This window comes from Cygnus atratus, chromosome 3 (genome assembly GCF_013377495.2).
Source record: "Cygnus atratus isolate AKBS03 ecotype Queensland, Australia chromosome 3, CAtr_DNAZoo_HiC_assembly, whole genome shotgun sequence".
Classification (NCBI taxonomy): domain Eukaryota; kingdom Metazoa; phylum Chordata; class Aves; order Anseriformes; family Anatidae; genus Cygnus; species Cygnus atratus.
In genome coordinates this window covers 69,018,276-69,034,629 of record NC_066364.1, presented here as the reverse complement: position 1 = coordinate 69,034,629, position 16,354 = coordinate 69,018,276, and the positions used below count along the sequence as shown (strand labels likewise).

At 39.7% G+C, this 16,354-nt stretch overlaps 1 protein-coding gene across 8 annotated transcripts in view; it reads left to right on the top strand.

Moving 5' to 3' along the window:
- TAB2 (TGF-beta activated kinase 1 (MAP3K7) binding protein 2) overlaps positions 1-16,354 on the top strand; it is a 68,349-nt gene that overhangs the window by 42,194 nt on the left and 9,801 nt on the right. For 7 of the 8 annotated variants that reach the window (XM_035538762.2, XM_035538766.2, XM_035538763.2 and 4 more), the window contains 4 exons: positions 1,487-1,676; positions 6,249-7,761; positions 15,474-15,634; positions 16,235-16,328. In XM_035538762.2, the coding sequence (XP_035394655.1) occupies positions 1,575-1,676; positions 6,249-7,761; positions 15,474-15,634; positions 16,235-16,328 (1,870 nt within the window). In that variant the 5' untranslated portion in view covers positions 1,487-1,574. Of the gene's footprint in view, positions 1-1,486; positions 1,677-4,087; positions 4,382-6,248; positions 7,762-15,473; positions 15,635-16,234; positions 16,329-16,354 lie in introns of those variants that run through there. The other variant, XM_035538770.2, reaches the window with a different exon arrangement.

Below are 16,354 nucleotides of genomic sequence, written 5' to 3'. Positions count from 1 at the left end.
GGTGCCTGTTGGGTGTGAGGCAAGATACGAGGGGAGAAAAAGAGAAAGAAAAGCAGGCAGAAAAGGGAAGGAAAAAGTGAATACGTTGACAGAAATGTTCGAAGATTTGTGAACCTAAGATGTAAACGAATGTTTGTGGCTTAACCCAGCAGGCAGCTCAGCACCACACAGGTGTTTGCTCACTCCCCCTGCAGTGGGATGGGGGAAAGAATTAAAGAATTGGGGGGGTTGGGGAATAGAACTTGTGGGTTAAGGACAGTTTATTAAGACAAAAAAGGAAGGGATAATAATACACAAAGCAAATGATGCACAATGCCATTGCTCAGCATCCAGTGACCGATGCCCAACTGGACCCCGAGCAGTGGCTGCACACATGCTCAGGCAGCTCCACCAGTTTTATTGCTCAGCATGATGCCCCATGGCATGGGACATCCCTCTGAGCAGTTTGGGCCAGCTGTCCTGGCCGTGTCCCCCCCCCCAGCTCCTGGTGCACCCCGAGACTCCTTGCTGGCAGGGCAGTGCCAGGAGCAGAAGAGTCCTGGGCTCTGTGTGCAGAGTCCTTCTCTGTAACAGCTGAAACATCCCTGTGTTGTCAGCATTATTCTCATCTGAAACCCGAAACACTGCACTGTGCCAGCTACTAGTAAGAAAATTAACTCTACCCCAGCCAAAACCAAAACAATGTTGGAGTTGACTACTTCATATAAACTAATATTACAAGTAAATATGACCATTAAAAAAAAAAACAAATAGGATTTCTTTGCTTAATGCACAAGTGTGTTCTTCCAGACTTAATTGCTAGAGACTGTTCTTGGTAATAACATGTGGATACCATAAGCTCAGGACAGATACTTTGTATAAATGTGTTGATTGGCTGATTGTGATATAATCTTCATAATTTCTTTTAAAAAAGAAACAATTAGTTGAAGAAACATAAATTGTTACAAGGTTATTTTCTTGTAGTCCTAATCTCAGAGGTATGTTGGGTAAAAAAGAGTAGGATATTGCTAATAAATTTTGAAATTTACAAAACACTGAGCTTCTAGCCACAATTTTCTGGTAATAAACAGTAATGGTGAAGATAAAAGTAACTGTAAGTACACTCAAGCTGAATTAAGACTTTCTCCCTTTTTTTGGTGTAAACTTCTTTGCTTCTATTCATGTTTTAAATAAGTAAATGCTGATCTTAAAACCATGAATTTTAATACTTTGATTAATCAAGTGTCTCTTATTCCTAATATATTTTATAAGTTCAACATTTAAAAAAAAAAAAGGAAGCTGATCAAGAGATGTACTATAAATGAGCAATTCGTAAGGTTTTGAGTGTCTGAAGGGCAATTTGTTAGCCAGAGATGTGGTGTGGGAGAACACTGACATAAAATACAGATTAATAATCGCAGAGGAATTTTTGTGTTTCATTTTTTTGGTGTTTTTTATATCAGAAGTGCGTGTTTTCAGTGCCCTAATTTTTTCCTTTCTCTTTCAGAAAATGCTGGGACAGAAGAGATGAGTACTCCCTTTACTAAGGCCTAAAACTGCCTGTTGAAAAACAATCCTGACCAGGCAATATACGAATGGCCCAAGGAAGCCAGCAAATTGATATTCAGGTTTTACATGACCTGCGACAGAAGTTTCCTGAGGTACCTGAAGGTGTTGTATCCAGATGCATGTTACAGGTCAGTGTTCTGTTAAAGACCGTATGAGTAAGTGATGATACTTACTTTAAATATTAACTAATCATGTGTGGGTGTCTGCACTGAAAGCAGTTTTTTTCATTCTGTTTTCCTCTTTGAGTGAGACAAATATACACAGCCAATTTGTTTATTTTGCCTAGTGAGCTAAGTGTTAAATTGGCCTCTCTTCTTCCGTGTCTAGTCAGGGGTGGCCCAAGGTAAACCAAAGCAGCGTGTGCATGGACACTACCTCTCTTCCAATCAGTATGCTCCTGCCTTTTGGCCATCTCAAGAGCCAAAGCCGATTGTGGCAAAAAGAGAGATGCAAAGCCAACTTGAGTCCAGCAGGGGTAATTTAAGGCAGTGCTGCACAAATGCAACATTGCATATGCCTGTATTTTATGTCACTTCTGCTGTATAACATCACATTAGTTACTTTGGCAGATGACTTAATAAGCCTGACCAAAGCCTGAGGAAGCAGGACACGGGGACACCTGAATGCCCAGAGCTAACAAATGCTGATAGGCTTAACTGTTTTGCTTAAATGTGTTTGCTTTGCATTTCTGGTTATCCCAAAGTACCCATGCTGATTGGATTTTGTCATTATCTAAAGTATTCAGCCTCTGAGTACTCTGGATAATAGAGGATTGTGTGCATACTCATGATCAACAGTATACACAACTTGATTGGGAGAAAGATGGCCATGACTTCCCAGAAGCTGGTTGTCTCTGGACTATGGCTATGACATCTGTGGCTATGATACAATTATGATATAAAGAATGCTGATTGTCTTACTTTTATATGTATTTTAACATGTAAAATACATATATGTATATACTTCATATATAAGTATATATAGTCACCCATACATGCATACAAACGCAGTGCTGTGCCTGTTTGTACTGTTGGGAGTAGAAGTGTGACTGTGTCAATTGAATGCTTGTATTTTCATTACCTCATCATAACTCTGTTTGAAATAGAGTAAAAATTTGTGAAAACTGCAGGTCTTGAGAGAATTGTTTTCGATTTGCAAGAGGGTTTGTGAGGTTTCAGGCTTGCCCTAACCTTTTCTCTTTCATTATTTAGTTGAAGGGGAAATTGAACCGGACTATAGATAGCCTGTATTCATTCTCAGGATAGTACCTCACCATTTTTGTATTAGCTCTCTGTAGGACTCATCTAGTTTTTATAGTATAAGGTTTTTTTATTCAAACGAGAATTGCTTGTTGAGCAAGGTCAATGGAGTAGACAGTGAATGCAACAATATTCACCATTTGGGTGTAATTCTTGATTCTTTAAAAGCTAGTGTATGTCTCTTCGGAGACTCAGTCTTCGTAACACTGAGTAGTGATTTTTTAATGTAAAAAGGAGCCTTAGAAATCATATAAGGTGATATGTGCAATACTATTACACTAATTCAGTACACTGGAAAGTTAACTTTTTTTTGTTAATAGTTGTTTATGCAAGAGCTGAGAGTTTCTAAGACTCACCAACAATTCTGTCAGGTTTGTGTTTCTTTGAAATTCATGAGCTCTGATTCCTTTGAAACATCTTCTAGTTATGCTACTCTAAGATAGCCCTCTTTTAAAAAAAAATATAATAATAACCTTTTCAATCTGAGAAACTTTGTACTTGAGGTGGTGGTAAAGATTGAAAAGCAGAGTTTGAGGGTACTTTTACATGTATTTGCAGTACTTCTGGAACAGTGTCTGCATCCCATGTTCTGCCTTCTAATAGCTGAGCATGGTGAAAGGAATTTCTGATAAATGTGGTAACAGAAATATGTAGTATAGTAAGTACATTCTTGGTTATAAGAAATGCTGCGATTTGCCTTGCCCCCCCCAGTACTTGATGTGTCAGAGGTAAGCTATTTCTAAACCAGGAAGTATAATGTTCCACATGAGAGAACCCAAAAGAAGTTAAGCACTTATGCAGTTAAAAGTGACAAGAGGTTTTCATTACAACAAAAGTTTCGTCAGAAGACTATAAATTGTGCAGGAATACTATACAGATACCTCAATGCTGTTCTTTGCCCACTGTTAAAGTAGCCAAGCAATATCTAGTATCCTGAAACCAGGGGACCAAGCAAAATCTAATAGGTGAAATGTAAACCTGTGTAATCTAGGGAGTTGACAATCTTACTGCTTTCGTGGGCTGACTGCATTGAGTGTTCCTGAAAAGTTTTGCATCCCTCCATTCTTCCCAGCAAGCTTCCCGCATTCAACTGTTCCCTTCTCCTCACTTAAAGGAGTTGCTGCAACTTCCCCTCTCTGTGGACATTGTCCCCTTTTGTTCTTTTTTTTTTTTGGCCGGGGCATTTTATAACCACCTGCTCCTCAAGTCTACATCCTCTCCTTGCTTCCTCATTTCCCTCCAACATTCTTATTCTTTCTTTTTTTTTCTTTCTCTTTCAGGGTGCCAACATTTTAAACTCAGTTGGGACATGGGCAGAGCTAAGATGAGGGGTATTGTTTTGCTGGAATATGCTCAATTCTGCCATCAACCGGTTCTCTGATCTATAAAGAGCTAGAAGCGGTTGAAACTCTGCCTCTGCCAGCCAGAAGATGACAGGGGCTCCATGTGCCCCCGTTTCCCCCTTGAGTTCTCCAATTTGCTCATTGACGTCACTGAAATTTTGGAATTGATTGGATGCAGTCTTTAAAAAAAAGAAAACAAAAATTGTCCAAAGAAATGCATTCAAGTTGAATGTAAGGGCCTTGCAAGCCTGGCCTGTTCCTTTTTGGTTTGGTATTTTTGGCCTTTCTGTTAATAATTTTAATTCACTTAAGTTCATGCAAAATCTGCCTTTAAGATTTCTAGCTTGTTTTTCTGTGGCATCCTATCTTTGTCCCTTTTCTGGCTCCCTTTTGTTCTCTGCAATGAGTACAAGGCTATTGTTGTTATATTTTCTTACCCACTGTTCTGTCTTAGTGTGATTCCTTTCTTCACTACTAACTTCATTTCATTACTTTGTCCTTACTCCAAGCTAGAGCCATTATACATAAAAATCATTTGGCCCATTTTAATCGCTCTCAAGACTTTTCTGCAACAATTCTTTTATTTGACTGGCTAGTTAGACAGCCTTTAGGGAATCATGTTTTTTTCCTTTTTTTTAAAGGTGTCTTTTTGATGTTTGGTTTTGGTGTTTTTCTTTAAGAATTCAGAACTGCATCTGGCCTGTATCAACACATAGTTTTGGTTTTGTGGGTGGAGTTCAGGCTTGTCCTCCCACTTCTGTTATGTCCTTTCATTTTTTTCTTTTTTTCCTGATACATTCTTGCTGTGTCTGCACATCTCTCTAAGCTCTTATCTTGCTTAAAGATGAGAGCTACTATGTGCTAGTTTAACAAAAATAGCTGTTTGGAAAGCATGTAGTGTGAATCACTTTCTTGCTTGTGTATTCTTTAACTAATTGATAATGTTACTACTTGGCATGTGCATTTTTTGCCTTGATCGTTTATATTCTTTCTGGTAACTGGTGTTCTGTGTGTTTGGATAAATTTGACACCTATTTAATTTTAATAACATCTGGGCCTTAACAGGTGCTCTTCTGGCTTAAAGTATTAACCTTTATTTCTTCAGGTGGGGGGCAAGGGGAGGGCACGGGGTGGTCTAAGAAAATGTAATATGGACAGAGCACAGTGTTCTGAAGTTATGCCACCAGTGCATGTTCACTCTTCTAAAAGCCCTTATGTGGGGAAACTATTGTGGAGATATGAGTACAATGTTATTGAATTTGTGGAAATACAGAAGCAGGATTAACTCTTAATTTGCTTCTGAACTGTTCTTTAAAAGCAAAATAACGAGGTTGTGGTTTTTGTTCCAAGTCATCTTATTACCAGTTTTATAAAGAAACTTTATACAAATACAAGTACTTAAAATTTTTTGTAAACAGTGGTTTAAAATATAAATGTCCCCTGGGTTTTCATTAATAGTTTCATCTTGCAAAAGGGTAATCATGTGCTGTATGTGCATAAATTGAATTTTTTACGTTGCTTCTGAAGTCATGTACTCCTGTACAACTTCTTTGGTCTGCATGTTTCTTCTCTGCGCAAGATTCACTTTTCATTTTCAGCAGGAGGTAGTGCATAACGGGTACTGAAGTTTTTGCAAGAATGTTTAAAATAAATGTGTGTTTTTATCTTGGTTTTAAGTTATTTACCAGAAATATGCAGGTAATGTGAATTGCCTTCTGTCACTTTCTTCTCAAGCCGGAGACTTGTCATTGCTGCAGATTGTTCTGAAATTGGGAAGGAATAGCAAAAGTATTCATCCAAGGTGTATTATACTGTATCATGTTAGCTTGTCAAGACCCAAGATGTCAGTGTCATTGCTTCAGCAGCAATGCAGATCTCTGCCCTTGATGCCAGTGATGGAGTTGCTGTTCTCAAACTAGTAAGCTTCACATGCAGACCCCTTGTGCATGTGTAGTAGCTATGCTGGCCAACTACCTAAAGCTTTCTATATGATGCTACATTGTTAACTTTTCAGTGATGATTTCATGCATATATAAATATATATCCAACCATGATGGTATTTTATCAGTAATGTTAAACTTTCATCTGTCTTTTATAGAATAACAATAATTTGGATGCCTGTTGTGCAGTTCTGTCTCAGGAGAGCACAAAGTATCTCTACGGTGAAGGAGACCTAGGTTTTTCGGATGATTCTGGGATTCCTGGACTACGAAATCACATGACTTCTCTTAATTTGGATTTGCAGTCACAGAATGTGTATCACCATGTAAGAGACGGAAGTAGAATGAATGGAAGTAGGACTCTAGCTCACAGCGTTAGCGATGGACACCTTCAAACCAGTCAGCCCAGCAATGAACTATTTCAGCAGGAACCACAGACGGCACCTGCGCAGGTTCCACAAGGATTTAATGTCTTTGGAATGGCTAATACAGTTAGTGCTTCTAATCCAGGGCAACACCTCGGATTTCACCTAGGCAGCAAAGGAGTATCTAACTTGTCTCAACAAACACCCAGATTCAACCCCATTATGGTAACTTTAGCCCCAAACATTCAGCCTGGCCGCAATACCCCTACGTCTTTGCACATACATGGTGTACCTCCTCCCGTACTTAACAGTCCACAGGGAAATTCTATCTATATTAGGCCTTATATCACAGCTCCTAGTGGTACAACTCGACAGACGCAGCAGCAGCCAGGCTGGGCATCTCAGTTTAATCCTATGCACCCTCAGCAAGTCTACCAGCCTTCGCAGCCAAGTCCTTGGACTACTCTTCCTACATCCAGTTCTACGCCACATACCTCATCGCAACACTCAACGCAGCCAAACCAGCAAGGCCACCAGACTTCTCATGTCTATATGCCTATCAGTTCTCCTACTACTCCACAAGCACCTATGATTCATTCATCTGGTAGCTCTCAGTCTTCTGCTCATAGCCAATACAACATTCAGAATATATCCACAGGACCTCGCAAAAACCAAATTGAAATCAAACTTGAACCACCGCAAAGAAACAGTTCCTCTAAGTTGCGCTCAACTGGCCCTCGCACCTCCACTACTCCCTCTTCCCTCAACAGCCAGACATTAAGTAGAAGTCAGCCCACTGTTTACATATCGGCCAGTCCTCCAAATACTGATGAAGTGATCACACGTGGTCAGCCTAAGGTCTACATTTCAGCAAATGCCACAGCAGGAGATGATCAAGTTGTACGGAACCAGCCCACGCTTTTCATATCGACAAATCCTGGAGTATCTGCCACTTCTAGGAATATGTCTGGTCAAGTAAGCATGGGTCCTGCATTTATTCATCACCATCCACCCAAGAGTCGAGCAGTGGGCAACAGCACCACTGCAACCTCTCCTCGAGTGGTGGTTACGCAGCCTAACACAAAATATACTTTTAAAATTACAGTTTCTCCAAATAAGCCCCCTGCAGTTTCCCCAGGGGTAGTCTCCCCAACCTTTGAACCTACAAACCTTCTAAACCTTCCCGATCACTATGTTGAACCAGAGGGTATCCAGCATCTTACTGACCCTGTTTTAGCACATGTGGATAGGATCAGTGATGCACGGAAATTGAGTATGGGATCTGATGATGCTGCCTACACGCAAGGTAATATTCTTAATATAAATAGTAGAGATTTCAACCACATTGTCAATTCAGTATGTAGATTACAGAACGTGAAGCAGTTGATAACCTTTGTGATGTTAATGTTATCTTCAATTTTAGCATTCTTGAGCGTTTCCTAAATAAATAAAAGGTCTATAAGCGAGTCGTAGATTTCTTTTTATGGCAAAGACATGCAACTGAATATTTGGAGATAATTCTTCTGTTTGTCTTAAGTAGATACGTTATCTGTTTAATGAAGTGGAGTCATAGTGTCTTTGTTTCTTTGTTGTTCTGAAGGAAATGTCTAAGCTTGTTCAATTTGTCCTGATGATTTAAAGTTACAAGTCTACTGGCAGATTTTTGGATCAGTTGAGATACTGTTTCCATTGGATAAAAATTACAATTTGTTTTTGCAAATGTTACTTAAGAAAAGCAGGCTTCAGAAGCAATTAGTGGGACCTAATGCCTCTGTTTCCTAATGTGTGCCCAGCAATAAAATGCTTAAAGCCTTGATACTTCTGTTACGTTGTAAACTGAGATGGAGCACCGCACCAAAGAAAGCTATTGGAAAGGATCAGTGGTGTGAAAGGAGAGTAAAACGTAATGTGATACAGCAACCCAATCTGTTAATCTTTTTCTTCTGTTTTAATATTTTTTACGTGCTTTTGTTACCATCTTGATGGTTTATTAAGCTACTGTGGGCCTTTTGGGTGAAGACGTTGAATGAGTCTTAGGATATCTCTGCAGTACTCGGAATGGATTGTCAAAATCATTTCTCAACTTATTGGTTCTTTTTGGACTCAGCAAATAATTTGGCATTAAAAAGCTGTTTTGTTCCATGACTACTCTAAATACGCTTCAGATTAGACATTGTGTAAGTACAGTGATCAGGACACTAAGGCTGGTGCACATCTGCAGTACTGTAGTAATTAAGTGAATTGAAAGTGATTTTAGCTTATGCACTACTTCTGGAGGCAATTATATTGTTGGTGAGAGAATGGCCCATCCTAACTCAAGTATCTAAAGGTTAGGTGTCGAAACTAAATGAAACTAAATCATCCTAGGCAGTGTTTTACAATGTGTGAAGAATTAAAGAACTTAGGAATGGGGTTCATATGTAGATAAGTGAAACAAATGCCCTCTAGAAGTGGTATTCCCCTTTCCTTACTCTTTCCTGCCTACTTTAGTTCTAGGTAACTTAAGGTACGCAGAAATGAAGCAAGAGGAATCTCATCCTTACTACTGTAAACGCTCTTACCTCACAGGCACCCTGCATTTGAGCTGTTTGTTGGGGAAGGGTGTCCTCTCTCCTGTTCCCCTTTTCTGACTGGGGGACTGACTTCTGCCAGGTCCAGCTCTTCATCTCTTGTTCCCCCAATAGCAATGGCTGCTCTAGACAGACTTGCTGTTGTCTCTACAAGCAGTGGGCATCAGCATCTACTTTACCAAGCTGAGGCAAGTTCATGAAGCCCAATTCTGCCGTGCAGCCTTGCGTTCGGAAGTTTTGACTGGCTCATGTGGGGCCCAGTTGTTCCTGAAGCCAAGGCGTAGACACAGTTTCTAGTAGTGTAGATGCATGTTGTGGGCTGGTGTAGCTTTTGTTTCAGTGCTGACATTGGAGAAATACCTTCCTTTTGTGTCCTTCACTAGTTTGCATAAAGCACGCTCATGTTTCCCAAGTTCAGAAGTGCTTGGGACTTCTGGCATATGTAGCTCCATTTCTGCTGTAATAAGTGCAGTATTTTTTCTTTTTGTTACGATTTAATCTTTCGAAAGTTGAGATGTTTATGACTGACTTTACTGGTATGACTGTATTATCTGGAAGTCCTAATTACTACTTCTAGAGATGGATCTTTTTCTTAGAGGTGGTTGGCTTTGTTTTTGTGTTTTCTGTACATACTAAATGTGATTTAAGTTACTTGGTGCTTTCCATTGTGAGGCCATGTTCTAGGCTATATGTAGTTTAGCAAGGTTGTGCAGAATCCATCCATACCAGGTGCGTGTCTCACTTTAATTTTAGCCAAAACAGATGAGTAGTTTCTCTGGCTCTGATTAGAGAAAAATGTATTTTCATCAGCTTTTCCATTTCAGCCCAGAAAGCTCCGTATCTTGGCAGGGAGAACTAAAACTGGCTTGGGGTAGAAGGAATGTGGAAAGCAGAGTTGATTTGGTGTCAAATCAAGGAGATCTCTTTCACTTTGTTCCAGTGAAACAGATTCATAAGCATGGTCCAGCCCAGGAGAATAGAAGGTGTTGGACCTTCTTACAGACAAGCGCTGCCTGTAAGCATAGTTGTTTTGGTGAAAAGCAGAGGGAACTGATGGCAGGAGTTCTCTTTTCTTTATTCTGGCATCTTTGTTTCTGTTCAGACAGAAGTACGGCCCTGACTAGAATACCTAAATATGAGGACTGGAGCTTGTTATCAAAAGGGCAGGATGAAACAGTCTTCCCGAAGAGAGCAGAATAGTGTGGGACAAGGATTTCAGGTGGGCAGTAACAGGATAAAAAGACCTCAAGTCTCACCAGCTAAGAGCAGAATGGCCTCTGGCCACTAGAGAGTACTGGGCTCACTCAGAACCTGGAGCAGGTCACGAACGCCGTTCTTCTGCCAGCGGATAGACGTGGGGCTCTCTGGTAAAGCATAGGGCTTGTCTGCCTGGGAGCTTGTCCATAACCGCCAGTTAACTTGCTCTGATGTCCCACAGGAAAGTCAGTGTAGTTCTCCATGATGGAGTTTATCTTTCCAGATTTCTCTTTAGGGAGGATTTTAAAAAGGCAAACACAAAAGGTGTAGTTCTGTATTCATACAAGTTACAAAATCGTGAGTCTAGAGATAAATGAAGACATTGCAGAACCGAAGTTGTCCAAGGGACTTTATTTCAAGTCTAATATTGTGTAGGCACCCCAGCCTATTCTTTTCTTGATTACATTCTGGTTTTCTGCCATGGTTTCCTCTGCTCTTCTCTCCCTTAAGTCTCAGTGGGTAGCAGAAGGCTGTCACAGATTTTTGTTTGGCTTAGCGCCAGAAATGGAAGCTGTATGATGTGAAAACAAGTAGGGTAATGCTCAGATACTACTGATGTAGTTAAGACATACGTGTTACCCCAGTATACTAGGTTATCTCTCTGCAGTTGACTTTGATGCCAAGGAAGTGACTGCTGGCAGACTTTCCAGAAGCAGTTGCTAATTGTATGTTCCTTGTTTTCTGGAATTCCAGTCTGAGATCCTGGGGACTTGCTCATGGAAATGTTGACAGCACCCATCCACTAGTGAGGTCAATAAGAATTAATAATGTTAGAAAAATCATACTGGAAGCATGCTGAAAAGGACAGCCAGAAGAGGATAAACTTTTATGCTGATCTATTTAGTATCAGTGTCCTGTATATACAAGAGTATCAATTCCCATTACTTACGAGATTTCAGTGTGTAATACAACTTTACTAATATACTCAACAGAGATTTCAGTATGTTATATAAGTGCCTTACAGATGACAAACAGCGATACTCTCATAGAAGCTGAGAATTCAGTGCTCGGAAATGTTTATGCTTGCAGGCATATGTTGAATAGTGAGGCTAACCAATTATTGAGTAATTGCTCATTCTCTGCTGAGCTTTCAGCCTCTGTAATGGGCAAGCAACTGTGCTATCAAGAAAAGAAATTATTACATAATTTGTAGCTTTATGTTGTCATACAGTAAAGCTTAAGTCCCTTAGTTCAATACTGTTTGGCTTTTGACTGACACTTCCGTATTTTTTTCTTTAACTTCAGGAGGGGTTGGTATACATAGTTACAGACGTAATCACCTGTACCAGGTGTATAGGTATTTATGTGGATGTACGTTTACTTAGCAACTCTTGCCACTGTGTTTTTAATGTCAATATATTCATTGCAAAACTAGTTTAGTAACTCAACATTTTGCATAATTCTCACTTCTTGGAGCTTTTTAAAGTTTTCAAAAAGGGAAAAAGGCTGCAGCAAATTTCTTAAAATACTAACCAATCCTTACAGATGCTCTTAAAAAAGAGAGATTTGAGATACAGCTGTGCCCCGTGCTGTAAGAGTCCTTAAGTTCATTGCATAATGTGACATAAGAAAACATACAGCATTATATTTGGCTCTGCATATCAGGCATATGCACCCTCAGTAGAGCTCTCGTTCAAAGCATTAAAAAAAAAAGTGGGAAGGGCGTTAGAGGAGGATAACAGAAATCAGTATGAAGTGTTGAAATTGCGTGTTAAATAAGGGGATTTTGTGGAGCTTCAGGTACAGATTTTGAAAGTATGCATGAACAGAGGTTTGTCCTCAAGAATTTCACAAACCTGTTGCCACAGAGGAGTTGCATTACCAGAATTCTCCTTTCTCCACATTGTAACAACTAAGAAATTTTGAGAATGAAAATTCATAGGTCTATAGAGTAGGGTGGAATCATTGTGTCCCTGTATTAGCTTTTTTCTTAGGTACACTTAAAATAACAAAAGATCATCTAAAGCATTAATTGTTTAAAATTCACATTCACAGATGCTTTGGGAAAACAATTAGGTATACATTTTCAAACACATTATATTCAATACCTGTTAGAATGGGTCTCTGAAGGAGCAAAGGTCTTTTGTCTTCCCAGGTTGCATGCTTCCTATAATTAAAATGGTTTGCAGCTGTTTAGTGGGAAGTGCCACTGTTTCCTTAGACATTGATGTGCATGTTGTCAGAGAATGGAAGTGCGCTGTTCATGCCAATCTGTTGAATGTAGAATGCAAAGCTGAAATCACTGAGGGTGCACAGTACCCCATTTCCACATAATGAAATATGAAACACGGCCATGAAATCTGTTCAAATTGTGGTACGCTAACAGTGAGTCAAGGAGGCAGGCTTGGTAGTTCTTGTGCTATGGTGATGACAGTACATAGCTTCTTTTTAAGGATGTCTGAATATGTAAGTGCAAGCCTGAGCCTTTCTGTTTTGTACTGCAAGTTAGCCGATAGAGAATAAACTGGCATGTGCCTCTGCTGCCTGCACAGGTGGAATCCCATCCCTGCAAGTAACACAGGATTATCAAAAAAGACAAATACGTTTCTCCACTAGACCTAGTACCTGAATCTCCTTTAATTCAGAGATGCCCTTTGCAGTTTTGTTAACATTTTCACTAGCTCTGATCAACACTAGGGGGAGCCGATTACTTACATTGCTGTTCGTCGTTAATAAGTACTGGTGGGGGGATTTGTCACCCCGTTATTTTTCTACAGCTGCCAAATGAGGATTTATGCAAAATTGCCAAATTCTGTATAAAAGCCAGCACTTGAACTAATGTCTTGTCAGTTCCTTATCCAAGTTATTTTTAGTAGAAGTTTAGCATAGCAATAGCAAATGATTATTTTTCTTTAATCATAATGGTAATTTTGTAATAAGTGTGTTTAAAACAAAATATTTGGGGATTTAAAACGGTAAAACAGTCACAAAGCAGCTAGGAGAAAAAAATTGAATAGTGTCTGGAAAGTGATGTGAAAATGAAAATGCTGTGGGCATCCATCAGTGCTTTCCGCACCCCGTGCAATTCCGTAATGACAACTGAATTTGTCAACCGCAGATGTTGGAGAATATCGAAATGAGTTGTTTGCTTGCCCTTTAGGAGCACAGCTAGGAAAAAAAAAAAAGGTCTTCCAAAGAGGCAGTCTTATTCAAAGCCTTGCTCTTGAATCCGTGCCATGCCGTGTGTCCTGGAGATACTCTGATAGCACTCTTTCTCGCCTTGCACGTGCAGCATAATCGCTGCTAACCGACAGCCTGCATCTGTACTTCTGGCAGGTCTGAAGAGTCCTGGGCCTGCTTGGTAGAGTGCAGCTGTGTTGCTGCGGGTCACATCCCAATAACCTGGCCTTCGAAGAGTTGGTTCACCAGTAATACCGAGGCAATGAAAGCAGAAGGGACTTGTCTAAAAGTAGAAAATAAGTCCAGGAGGAAAAAGGCTTTGTGATCTCCCTGCAAGAGTAGGGTAGGGGCAAGGCAGTCTTTGATTTCCTTTCTGTATCATTGCAGCTATGTTTCTGGCTCCTGGAGTTCATCAGCAGAACAAAGTTCTTTTCCTCAGTTGTTTGTAAAGGCTGTTTGAGAGGGGAGGCTGTATTTTGAGACCACTTACCTGCTAATTCTCAGTCTTCAACAAAAATCTGTATCTTGGGATTTCAGTTGCAATGCTTTTGTACTATGGGAGAGCACAGCTGCACCTTCTACTGTAGCGTGGCGTGTGGCTACCGCAGATAAAGCTGTCCATCTATATAAACACTTCTAAACTGAACAAAAACAAGTAGAAACCAGTACAGCTCTGTCATTTCAATATGTTTTGAACACGTGCGGCTTAAAAGCCTGGACTGAATCTGAGTAAGGCCTTACAGTTCTCTAACACTGTACAAAAATGCAAAAATAGTTTGGCATGATTCCTCCCTCTGAAGAACCCCCGAGAGAGAAAGTATGGTGCGTGGGTGAGCGAACAGGCAGGAATTGCAACGGAGGGCAGTTCTACCTGCTGAAGATGTGGAAAGTTTCATCTTTTCGATGTGCCTTTTTTTTCTGCTGCTACTACTCAGGGAACCTAACCAGCCAAATTAGTGCTTTGACCTTACTGGTACCTGAAAGACACTGTGGTGAATGAAACCTCATGTTCTAGCCAGTCGTGTTTAAATGCTTTGTTTCAGAGGCAAATTTCTACCTTTTTTAATACTTTTTTTGTTGCTATTTCTGAATAATTTCCACAGTGCTGTAGTCTGCGAAGCTGGTCCGTATTTACACGATTTATTAATTTAATGGATGAACAGCTATGCAGAAGTTGAAATGATTGTTGAGATTATTTAATGAAATATTTCTTTCATTTGTATAGAAAGTCGTCATTGATTTGAGCGGTGTTATGTGCTCATTTGGTGATATTTAACAGTATACCTATCTTTAATGAGCTAAACTCTTGTATAAATTTAATTGCATGTTCTATTTATGTTCTTCATAGGTTTAAAAAGATTTCGTTTAAATGCTAACGTTGCTGTCTCTAAATTAGACCTCCTTATGTTATTTGATGTATGAATAGAAAGCAGCGATAGAAATTAGAAGCTGAGCTAATGGTTCTGCACCCCAGTTCGGGGGTACATACATGGCATGCAGTCCAGCCTCTGTGATAAATATAACTGATGTTTACCAGCAGTATTGCTTGTAGTACTTTCTGTTTTGGTTTCGCTTGATGTCTCCTGCTATGAAAAGAACACTGGATTATGTTCTAATCCAAACAGTAATAAAAGTCAAGGTCTCAGTTCTTGCCTCGCATATATAGTGCTCTGCCGTGCAGTGCTCTCTCCGGAATTTCATTCATCCCATCTCCTTTACAGTGATGGAGCAGAACACAATGCAAGGAAATGTTTGTTGGTTTCTGGTAGCTGTTCTTGTAGATTTGCTGGGTTCTTGAAAAAGACTTTTACAGATTACAGCTAAATTGTGCATGGTCATCTATCTATCACATGGTATGACTTTCTCATTGTATTTGCTCGTTGTCTGCAATTGATTTGTGCTGTTTGAAAAAATCTAATGTTTTATGTCAGAGACTTTCTTGTGAGGAGAATGGAAAAGCAATCTGTAGAAACGTTTGTCTATATTTTGCCAAATACTAACTTTCATCTTTAACTGATGTTGTCATATGAAAGATAATAAAGTAGATAAAACGGGACTTTATGTATTGCAGCTTTACTGGTACACCAGAAGGCCAGGATGGAGCGACTTCAACGAGAACTTGAGATTCAAAAGAAAAAGTTGGATAAACTAAAATCAGAGGTCAATGAAATGGAGAATAATCTGACACGAAGGCGGCTGAAAAGATCGAATTCTGTTTCCCAAATTCCATCAGTAAGTTGAAACGTCTGTAGGCTATAAACATAAACCACAAGCATGGTCTGTCATAATAAATTAAAGGAACAGTGGCTCGTATCTTGACAATATACTAGTGATAGGCAGTACAGCTAGAACTGAGCTGGTGAACAGTGCAGTTTAGAAACTAAACATGCATTATTTAGCCATCAGCATTTTCGGTTCAACTGCTTTGTGAAGGGTTGCTTTTGAAGGCAGTCACAAAAGGTTTCAGTCTACAACTGAATAGTCGTACTGCTTTTTGCACAGTATTTTTTTGTTCTTCATGCGTGTCCCAGTCTCAAAAGAAACTGATAAAGCTTTTAGTGCCAGAAGATCAGCCATTGATCTGGGGGACCACTGGCTCTGTTCTAACGACAATCTGGAGTTGTACAGTCAGCTCTGAAGTCTGATAAGAGTTCAGTGGGTCTGAAAACTTTTTGTAGGGTTATGATTGGACTGGAACAAAGGTCATTGCAAGGGAAGGTTCTCTTATCTTCACTTCTAAAACAACTAAATAAATGCTATCTACCTATGTGTGAATGATAACTGATGATAAAATGGGAAAACTTAGTCTAACAGGCAGATTTATTTTTTCAGCTGGAAGAAATGCAACAGTTAAGAAGTTGTAACAGACAGCTGCAGATAGACATAGATTGCCTAACCAAAGAGATTGATCTTTTTCAAGCAAGAGGTACAGTATGCTCTTAGTACATCGGC